At 52.7% G+C, this 11,129-nt stretch overlaps 1 protein-coding gene across 6 annotated transcripts in view; it reads right to left on the minus strand.

The window, feature by feature from the left end:
• Positions 1–11,129, minus strand: part of ARHGEF7 (Rho guanine nucleotide exchange factor 7) — a 128,234-nt gene that overhangs the window by 10,853 nt on the left and 106,252 nt on the right. For 3 of the 6 annotated variants that reach the window (XM_007455314.1, XM_007455312.1, XM_007455311.1), the window contains 6 exons: positions 11,020–11,098; positions 10,698–10,837; positions 7,977–8,201; positions 5,894–5,987; positions 3,675–3,764; positions 99–782 (listed from right to left, as the gene is read on the minus strand). In XM_007455314.1, the coding sequence (XP_007455376.1) occupies positions 568–782; positions 3,675–3,764; positions 5,894–5,987; positions 7,977–8,201; positions 10,698–10,837; positions 11,020–11,098 (843 nt within the window). In that variant the 3' untranslated portion in view covers positions 99–567. Of the gene's footprint in view, positions 1–98; positions 783–3,674; positions 3,765–5,893; positions 5,988–7,976; positions 8,202–10,697; positions 10,838–11,019; positions 11,099–11,129 lie in introns of those variants that run through there. The other 3 variants (XM_007455313.1, XM_007455310.1, XM_007455315.1) reach the window with 1 other exon arrangement.

Genomic DNA, 11,129 nt, shown 5'->3' on the forward strand with positions numbered 1-11,129 from the left:
CCCCACGCCGACAGAGGCTCCTTGCGGCGCCCAGGGCCCTGGGGCAGCCCGGCACTCGGCCGTCTGATCTGGACTCGGCGCTCTCGGGGCACGGGTCGTCTTCTTATCTCTCCACAGCTACTGGGTCGCCGCGTCCAGTACACACACAAAATTACATCCCTGTACGGAAGGCCAGGGTCTCCTCCGTGTCGCTGGCACTTAGATCACAAACCTGTGTGGTTTCAGTATAAAATACAAAAGTGTTCGTACGGCTGTATCTAAAAAGAAATGAGACAGTTGCTACACTGAGAATAAAAAACCAAGCCATCTGGAGACAGAGCCACCACTGCCCGCTGAGAAAGGACCCTCGGGTGCAGGCTGTGTGGGCGCCGTCTCCTTCAACAGTCAGTAACTTGAGTGGATGCTCCAAATGGCAATTAAACCGCCACAAAGTACAATGGGAAATATCAGAAACGCTCTCAAAAGTTGTTAAAACATCACATAAAAGAGACAAGAAACAGCAAGAAAACATCTAAGAAAAGCAGGCTGCGGTACAACAAGCATCGTTAAGAAAAGCTCAGAAGTGCATTAGTTCTGGTGAGAGATATATGAGCAACAGCTCTTACGAGATGTAGAACCCATCCTGTAACTATGGGCTGTCCATATACTGTCATAGTCAGAGTCTTCCGAGAGGTCTGAAGGCTCCAAACGAGAAAGGCTGCTGCGACGACCCAGGGAGTCTAGACTTGACTGGTCGTCATCAGCCAAGACGTGATTATGCATCAGGTCAGTGCCTTGCCATGCTAAGACGGGGTGGGGGTGGGAGTGGGACGACAGGGTGGGTGGGGGGACAGGCAGAGGTGGGTGAGCAGAAGGACGGCAGGAAGAGCCACAACCGAAAACATGGAAACAAAAGCAAAAGGTGATGGGAAGAGAAGGGAATGAGAAAATACTGTTAAAAAACAGCAACAATGTTCATTTCTCCTCATTTATGGCTGGGTTTTATTTACGAACTTATTAATTAGCACAACCCTTAGAATAAAACTAGACCAACTACTGTTTAAACAAACCTAGGTCACCAGTCTGTTTCCAAACTGTTCCTTTTTAAAGCTACTGCTATTAAGCCCTCACTTACGAAATCTTTTACAAATTAAGCCCATGTTCACAAGCAAATTCTAAAGACATCTGACACGTAACCAATTCTGCTACACATTCGATTAACACACAGTCTCGCTTGGGACACCTGTGAAAGGAACCGTTTATGTGTTTAATGCGGATATACTGAATGCAAAATGCTTCCCAAGGATTTCTGGCGGACTTCGTCAGCTATCTCTTCGCCAGACTCTGAATCACCAGAAGCCATCTTAACAATGGGGGTCGAAACTTACCTTGTCACACTGTAGTGACCGAGAAAACTTCAGACGGAGAACGGGGTTACACAGGCCCCTTCCCCCTCACTCCCCTTTCCCGCCGCCCCAGGGCGCTCACCCCCACTCAGCCAGGGGAATGGACATGGTGGGGAGACACGTCTGCTCAAATGCCATCAACCCGGATGCAGACCCTCCCGCTGCCATGAAGGGAGACGTGAGCAGGGAGCGCCCCTGTGTCAAAAGCAGGACGGCAGAAGGAAGCGGGCACAAAGTGGGAGAAGAGGAGTGAGCCCGTGAGCGGCTGGCGACGTGAGCAGGGATGCTGGCCAGGCGGCCACGAGTGGGACGCACAGGCTGGAACGGGCCCGCGGAGGGGCCGGAGGACACACACGCTTGATGGGAACCAGGCATGGCTCAGCACAGCAGCCACGGGCTCCATCCTGTTCCTGCTCTGGGCAAAGTTAAACCCATTCCCAAATCAAAACAAGAGCGGGCAGTGGGCTCGGCTGGTTTTCTTCGACTACATCCCTATGGTCCTTGGGGAGGAAATCAATACTAAAGATGTCTGGATGGTGAAGGCTTCTTGGCATCCAAACATATACTGAACAGAACTGAGCTTTAGGTGAGACATATCGTCCCAACTGTTCTTACTATGCATTTAATATGGACAGAGCTGCTCTGGGGTCAGATGCACCTGACCCATCTCTAGATTCTTAGGTACACTACCTGTCCAACATAAAGGATCCATTTCCCCATCCTACCTGTTCCTGAGAACGTTCAGTTTAAGGTCATCTATGACTGTTAAGACCTCTGAGGCCCCAGAGTGGTTAGCCCATAATATCAGTGAAAAACAAAAACCACTGTATTGTCCAGTGCTTTTCTTGCATAGCAGAAGTGGAAACACGTAACACAGGCAACGTGATGAGACCTGCACACACCAGGGCCACAGCAGAGCAGGGCCCCGTCTCCTGGATGAGGCAACGCAGCTCACACAAAAGCTCACACAAAACTCACATGACCAGGTCCGTTCACCTGAGATGGCCCGGTTAAAATTTTATTTCAAACAGTTGAAGTGGAGATGAATATTTTTTAAAAAATCTCAAATTCAAAACCCAAAAAACAATGGCCACATATAGCCTATTACCTAAAAATACAAACTCTTAACAAATATAGGAAACTGTAATATCGTAAATGATAAATTACTGCTCCGTCACCTGCAGGCCCTTCCACTCCTCTCCTGCTCTGCTGACTAGTCACTACAAACAGGCGTCTTCACCAGACGGAGGACGGACCGAAAGTCCTAACATCATAGGTGGGACACGTAAACTACTAGCCATAAGAAGTTTCTAGATCATCTGCAGATTCAGCCGGGGTTAAGCCCTTTGGCCCTGTCCTCATACCTGTAGTCATCTTTAACAAAAGCTCAAGCGGTTGAAAATTCCTCTGTCCACCTTTTCTTTTTCTCCCCATCATTGGCTTACACCAGACATGACACTGAGTTGAACCACCACATTGCAGGTGATGCCAATGAAGTGAGTTGAGCAATCCGCCAAAAGTCAAGGTGGAAAGGAAACCAAAAACACAAAATCTAACAGAAACCAGTTTTCATGCCAGAAGTAATATATGTCATCCAGTTCGAAAGAAAGGGAGGGAGGGGGAGGGAAGCTCAGCCCCTTTTCTCCTGGACAAACCACATCGTGACTCCATCTGCTGCGACCACCCTGCACTCCACTCTCAAATGCCAGGGAAGTTTCAAAAACAACAGAGCCCATCTTTTTAGTGTCCACACAGCAGATTAGTATCTTTTTCACATCAGACGTTACGCACAAGATGCAGGTAAACCCAGTGGTGCTGAAATCTACCCGACATCACTGGTGTGTCTACTTCTAAACCTTTGTAAGTGCAATCATTGTTTAAAAGGGGGGGAGGGCTAAAGGAACTCTTACTCTAGGCTTATATTTTTGACAACAACTCTAAGAAGCAGCGCCCCCCCCAAATTCCACTACCACACCCATAGTTTCAACAGCTTAAACAACTGAGCTGAGCGAGTCCCCCGCTGTCTTCCAACCCGAGAGAGTTTTATAAACTCTGGCAGTGCCCTACACTTCCAGGTTTCCCAGCGGAACCTTCTCTAGAAACCAGTTGTTTTACTGACAGCTCAGATCCCTTCCCTTGACTGAGGGACGCCGGGCCAGGCCCCGGAAGCGCCCTCACCGGGGACCATGCCCACGAGCCTGCCCAGGGCCCACAGCTGTGTCCTTCAGGTCATGATTCTAAAAAGCAAAACGAACCACCAGAGTCCCAGCGGGTTCCCACGACACTTACTTGAGTTGAGCGTCTGCCGCGTCTTGGCGCTGGTGCAGTAAGCCTCGATGACCTTCAGAATCTGGGCATCCTCCTCCAGCGCAGCCGTGCCTGCAAGGACACACAACCCGTCACAACCCAGAAGTAACAAGTACAGTTAACCGGACAAACACAAATCATCAACTCAACGAACGATGGTGACAACTAACAATCCCTCCTTTTGTTTTCTCGCCAGATAAATGTTCTCTGATATTCACAAGATAGTTATATTCAGAAGGATTTTTACTTTTTCCTAAGTATTTTTTTACCTGCAACATATCTGGCAAAGGGCTAATATCCTAAATATACATATAAGTTGCCTTACTAACCCACAAGAAAGATGATATACCCCATCCTGAAAATGAAAAAAGGCAAGAAATAGGAACAAACAATTCACAAGAGAACAGTCAGAAAGAAAAAAATGTTCCTTCTCACCAAGAAAAGAAGTGAAAATTAAAACTAAATATCATGTTTGCACGTCAGCCTGACAAAAATCAGATGCCCGAGAAAACTCAGTGTGGATGCGGATATCAGAAAGGACAAGTTCCCTCCATCCTCATCTGGGAGGGGGGAGTGAAGACAGGTGTGACCCCCTTGGCAAAGCCATTTGACCCTACTTATCAAAGGCTTTAAAGTGAGCATCTCCTCCGATCCACAAGTTCCTACTAGAGTTAATCTAGGACGCTCCAGAGCTCTCCCGTCAACTGGGCTCCAGACCCAGCTTCCTCTGCACTCAAGAGGCCACGTGCGTAGAGCGTGCAGCCAGCAGAGCAAGGGCCCCTAAAGGTCCTGGTACCGGGCGCAGACCCTCGCACCCAGCATAGTTCATACCATCCTGTGGTCCAACTCTGCTTTCTGCTTTTCTAGATTTTTCTGCATCTTCTAAGATATTACTCAGAATATATTTTAAAAGGCGTCAACTACTCTAACAAAAAAATGTGGGAAGAATGGAAGACTGAACTACTTATAAGCTGTATCAAAAAGCCTGCACGCCACCGTATGATATAGACAAACACAAGGCGGGCCGCATGCTCGCTGCTAAGAGTCAGCGTCAGCACAGAGCTGAGGGGCGGCGGAAAAGCCGACCTAAATTCCGCTAGCTGGGACCGGCCGTTAACAGGTTTCTGCAAGAACAACGTTTAACTACTCTCGCTCCAAGACACGCTGGGAGGTAACGCCCACAGGCAGGCCAGGCCACACCCCTCTGCCAACAGGAGGGCGGCCGCATGAGTGACGCTGCCTGTCCCGCTGATGCAAGCAGACCACCATCTTCAGACACGGGTCAGCACGCTCGCGGCACGCAAAGCGCAGCGCCCGCACACAGAAGGCGCCCGGCAAGCGCTGGGGGTGAAGGCCCACCAGGCCTGGGTCAGAGCTGCACATGCGGAGCTGGTGTCCACCCCCGGCCGGACCCTCTGCACAGGTGGACCCTCCGTACGGGGGTGCTCGGCCTCCCCCGCTCCATCAGGTGTCCCGCAGGTGCGCTCACTATCTGAGGAAGTGACCAAGTAACCGCAGGACAGCAGGACGAGCGGGGCTGTGGCAGGGGACGTCAGGTGGCCCGGGCGGAGGGAGCTCACCCGGGAGCAGCCTCTGGGCCATCCCTGCGCCCACTTCCCCAGGGTCACCATGACCCTCGCCAAGGACGGGGGTGGGGGGTGGGGGTCCCACTTGCAGCCACTGCACCAAGCCGCCTCCTCCTCGGGGTGATGCCGGCTACTCGGCTCCAGTCTAAAAGCCTTCTTCTGGAAGTGAATCCCCAAAGGCTCCCAAATGGGTGTGGACAAAAGGAGCAAAGGTCCGGAAAGTCACAGAGCCCCGAGGCAGTTCTTGCGGGGGGAGCTGCAAAGGCGGCCCGCAGAGCCCCTCCCGCCTGCTGCGCCGGGTCGCTCTTGCCACGCATCCACGCGGGAGGCCAAGGACCTGGAGGCGCCGTCCACACCACCCACGGCATCTCCGGAGTCCTCACGGTGCACGGGGGCCCTCCGAGCACAGGGTCGGTCCCACGGCGGAGACCCGCAGCCGCCGCCCAAGGCAGGGTGACCCCGGGTCGACGGGCCCCGCAAAGAGGTCCACCCAGGGAAGGCCCACCCAGGGGAGGCCTGGCGGGTCCCGCGGACCCGCACCTCCCTCGCTCCAGCTACGCCCGGCGCCTCCCCGCCCGCGCGCCGAGAGCCCCGCGTCCTCGCAGGTATACTCACTTTTCCTCAGCGCAAACTCCTCGTCCGAAGGCTTCCGCTCAGGCTTGCGCTTGGGGAGCAGCTTTTTCATGGTCTTGGGACTCTTGCTGAGATCCTAGGGAAGCAAAGGGGGAAAGGCTGACAGACCCCAAAGGTAGGAACTTGCGCGGGTCCGCGAGGAGGGCCACTGTGAAGGTGTGAAGCAGCAGACGCTCCGGCACCGCGGGGGCGCCCGCTCCCCTCGAGCTCTGACCCTTCTTTGCCGGAGGCTGAGCATCATCTACAGACAACAGGGCGCACACTCCGATAAGAACCCTCGTGTCACCTGGATCCGGGGGCACCGGGACGACAGCCACGCCTGGCTCGGAAAGGCCAGCTGGCCGAGGCCTGCGCAGGGAGCTGCGCGCTGCTAACTCTGGGGCAGGCCCCCCAGCTGCAGCCAACCAGCAAGAGAGGGGCAGCTAAGGCCACCGTTAACAGAAAGACAAGTAAACGCAGCTCCTTCGGGAAAGCGCCTGAAGCCTCGAGGGAGGAGAAAAGGGTCTGAGAGCAGCCCACGGGCTCGAGGGCAGAGGCGTGCAGAAGACAGAGCCCACCGCCCAGAGCCACGTTCACCCCTCCCCGCAACACAGCACCCGAACCCCCCCAGCCCCCCGCGAAGGGGAAGGTGGAAGACAGAGCAGGCCCGAGCCCAACGCGGCGGGCAAGGCTGTGACTGTCAAGCGGATACTGAATTTTCATGTCAGGAAAGGCTAACTTCTGCATCATTTAAATTATATAAACCACTGGTGAACCTTATGATGAGAATCCAAGACTTGGGACATGACTCGTGCTGTGGGACGGGTCAGACTGAAAAGCAGAGAGAACACAGCCTGAGTTTTTAAGGTGTCTCTTCAAAATCTTCCCCATGAAAATGAAAATTTTAAAGCTCCTGAAAGTGCAGCAGAAATCAGTCCCTAAAGAGGTGAAGCCAGCATGTGTCCTGTGGCTTCCCTGAGTCCTGGGCAACGGAGGTGAAGCCGGGCAGAGCGCCCACTCGGCAATGCTCTGTTCGGCCTTTCGTCTGTGACCACTTTCCACCAGGCGGTCTGCGTGCTCGGCACACTGGACGTGAGCACGGCCACACCCCTCCACGCCTTCCTCTCCCTCCTCCGTCCCACTCTCCCTCCCCAGCAATGAGATCACCAGGGCTTGCCCACACGCCTGCGACACAGACATCAGCACTCTTCCGGGAGCTTGCCAGGGCGAGGAGCGCTCCGACCTGGGCACAGGTACACGTCACAAAAACCAAAAGTGATTGACAGAAACATAAAGGGTTAACTGTAACTTACGTTGTACTCTTCTATAGATCTTAAAACACCTAGGGCTGCCAGCAAGCACGGAGGGGGTGTCTGCTCCAGGGCCTCTGCAAATGCAGCCTCGTGGACACGCAAAGGCTCACACCAGCCTCACAGCCAGGCCGCGCCCGCCACACTCAGCCACGCCTACGGTAACCAAAGTCCACTCACACTCATCATTCCACACCATCACCAGCTTGCTCAAGGGCAGGTACCCCTGGACCCCACTTCCCCTTCTCGTGAGGGCAGGGAGGGAACAGCAGACACGTGCGAACGCGGTCCGAGTGGAGGAGCGCCGCCCTCGGCCCCGCCCTCCCCCGCCAACGCGCCCCCCGCCTCACACAGCTGAGCAGACGCAGGGCTCCCGGGCAAGAGCTCAAGCCTGACAAGGGTCACACGGTGTGGCAGAGTGGCACGCACACAGCGAGCTGAGACCCATCACAACCTAGTTCAAAGTTCTTTCAGCGAGAGGCCGGGAGGCCCACGCGAAGCCTCCCAGCCCCGTGGCCTCTGGGCAAAGGGAACGGAGGTCAGGTGGGCACAGAAACAGCTCCTCTGTGACGAGCACAGAGAGGGCCCCGCCATGAGGGTCTCCCCAGGGCTCCCGGGACCACAGGAAGGAGTGACAAGAGAACAAAGGCAGACCCTTCACAGTTCGGAAGAGGCCGATCTGCTTTATGTCACGGGATGGCCCACGTTTCTGAACTCCCTGGACTGAAGCAGGGAACGGCCGAAGTAACACGCCCAGCCGTCAAGTCGGGGCTCACCTCCTTGTAGCAGAGAGCAGCTGAGGGCCGGAGAGGGGGTGCGGGTCGCAGGCAGCTCAGGCTCCAGGGCTTGGGGGTCTTCGGAGGCTCCAGGGGCCCCCAGTTGATGGTGGTGTGTGGAGTGCCGTGGTGCGAGGGGTGAGGCAGCGTGTGGTAGGCGGGCGTCAGCGGCACGGGCTTGCTGTCCGCATGCTTGCTGGACGGCGTGACCGAGTGGGAGGGGAGCTGCGTGGGGCACAGGGCGGGAGAGAGCAGAGACACCGTTCAGTGTCAGGGGAGCCCTGAGCAAACACACCCGGCCCGCCAAGATGCCCCCGCTGGGGCAGCCCCAGGCTGTGGGCAGTGCTCTGGACTCTCCAGGTGCTCAGTCTCTGGGCCACTTGGGTTGAGCGAGGAGCCACTGTCCCGCGTGCTGCTCCAGGCCGCGGCTGAGCTGGGGTCAGGAAGCAGCGGGGCGCTGGGGGTCCAGACCCGGAAATTCCACCCCCCACCTTTAACTGCCATGGACTCACGTTTGCAAAAAGGTATTTCATTTAGTACAGATACCTGAACTGTATGACAGAACAGGCATTCCCTGCACTGAGAATGTGATTATGGGGAGGGTAATGATTACCTCCCCAGCTGTATTACTCACTGCCTGGTGATTCAGGGGTGGCCAGAACTAGGGCCTGATCCCTGTTTTTGTTTAAAAAAAAAAAAAAAACATGCTCCCGGGACACAGTCAGGCCTATTCCTGTCAGTGGCTGCTTTTGTATTACAAAAGCAAACTGTAATTGTGACAGAGACCATATTGCCTAAAAACCCCCAATATTTACTGCCTGTCTTTTATTAGAAAAATTTTGCCAATCCCTGGGATAAAACATTTTCTCAGAAAAATCAGCTTTAATCAAAACAAAGTTATAGAAATCTAATTTCTCAGAAGGACCTTATTAATGGGGTTTATATTCCTAGAAAACCCAAAAGTATTCCATCACACTGACAATTAAATAAGAAAATGTTAAATAAAATAAATAACATTCAAAATTAGCTAAAGAACTCAAATTGGCCGAAAACAATACAGTATGCTTAAAAGGAGAAAGAGCTGAGTGGTTCTGTGAGCTGGAAACCTGAGTGAGATCATCATTCGAAAGAACTGAACAATATCTGAAAAGCAGGCTTAAAGGGAAGCCCAGGCTCTAGCTGAGGCAGGGTGTCCAAGGACAGAAGCAGTGGACTCTCTGCAGTGACCACACACCTGTCCTGGGTGTGTGTGTTGTAACGTGTTAATACAACCACTACAAAATAATTTTTTCAAACTAAATAATTCACAAAAGGAGAAAATTGCGCAAAACATCCCTTCTAGCAATGTCACGGTAAGTAACATTTGGTTTTATTTCTCCTTGCTGGTAAAAGTCAAGAGAGGTAGCTTTATGCTAAAGTTAGAGTATTATTCAAGCTGGACACAGCAATCACAGGGAGAACACAGACACCCCCAGAGAGAACCTCCGTAAGAAGAGCACACAACACTTGACAACCCTGCGTGTGGGGCACAGCGCCCTCCAGACAGCGGGGCTGTAACTCCCTTGCCACTATGTGACAAGAAAAGGAACGAGAGCGGCCAGCGTCCCGATACACAGCACAGTATTACTTGATGTGACTTTATAAAGGTTAGTTTCAGGCTGTTACAGACAATCTGAGCGAGAAGGCACTTCCCTTTTCCTTATAAACACACACGTGGACGCACATATGTCCTTGGGATAAATTTAGTCCCGTGAAAGCTAAGCATCTTTAGTACTTTTTAAAAGTATGGAAAAGTTATAAATGGTGGAGCCATTCAAAATGAAACATTAGCTGAAGCAAATGAGCAGTTTTAACCCCCAAACTGTTGAGAAATGCCCTAAGACATTGCACCTGTGACCAGCACGCTGCGCCATGGCCACCGTCCCTGAGCTAAAACTTTAACCCCAAGGATGGCGACCACAGGGGGTAGAAAACTCCCAGTAAAGATCGTCACAGTCTGGCAAGGATGGCAAGAAGAACCCACCAGCCAGAAATGCTGTGAGACCCTAGTCATTTGTAAGAAGGTTCTTGCCTGGTTCTTCAATATTATCTGGTAAAGATGATGAATGATCAGATGATTCAATACCACCAGTATCTTAAGCATGAAACACCAGTAAAGAGAAGTTTTAAACACTGACACTTTGGTGCTGATATATTTTGAAATGTTGAAGTATCTAAAAACTTAAAGAGCTGTTGAGCTTTTCTAAAAGTAGAAGATACAGATTTCTTACAATCAAAACAATGAGTCAAAAATTACATTTTAATGCCTTCAACATGAATCTGGTCCTTTTTGTCATCGTAAGTATTCACTGTTTGTCAGAAAAGCCCTCTATGGATCAGTGGCTCTCAGGCTTTTGGTTGAAACCAACTTGGGTTACACGACCCACTCTGAGCAAGGCAGCTTCCTAGCCAGGGGCCATGAACTGTGTGTGTGTGTGTGTGTGTGTGTGTGTGTGGCCATGAACTGTGTGTGTGTGTGTGTGTGTGTGTGTACGCACACGTGCGCATAGCAATTCACCATCCACTGGCAATGAGCAAGTGCTTGCAGAGAAACACAACACACATGTTGTGCTTTCCTGACCCAGAGGCTGACTGTGCCTTAAAGCACTTGATCACTTGCTGGCAACCGAACCCAAGGCTGACCCCGGAGTCTGGAGGCGGGAGAGGGATGGGGGCCCTTACGGTGTGAGACGGCACAGAGTGAGGCTTAATGGTGGGGTTTCCCGCAGAGGTGACCTTCGTCTGCTTCTGCAGATGGTCCACCCACTCGTGCAGGTCCTGCTGGTTGCTGCAGGACACTAAGATCCGCTCAATCATGCTCCCTGGAAGAGAGAAACACAGCTGAAATGGGGAGCAGGCGGAACACACGCACACGCGCACCCCCGAGGAGGGCCAACAGCGCTGCCGTGTCAGCCCCCCAGAAGGGTCGGCAAGGGTCTGCACACAGAGGGCCAGCTGCCTGGTCACCCGGACAGAGGGCATCCACAGAGTCTGTGCCTATCACCTGATATTTCAAATGCATTTCTATGATTTTCACTGTCCTCAAGCTTTGTGATTGTCATTCCTGTCGTTGGTAGCTTTCCCTAAAAAAGACCCCCCCCCCAAAAAAAACAC

The sequence above is a fragment of the Lipotes vexillifer genome, unplaced genomic scaffold (assembly GCF_000442215.2).
Source record: "Lipotes vexillifer unplaced genomic scaffold, Lipotes_vexillifer_v1.1 scaffold132, whole genome shotgun sequence".
NCBI lineage: Eukaryota > Metazoa > Chordata > Mammalia > Artiodactyla > Lipotidae > Lipotes > Lipotes vexillifer.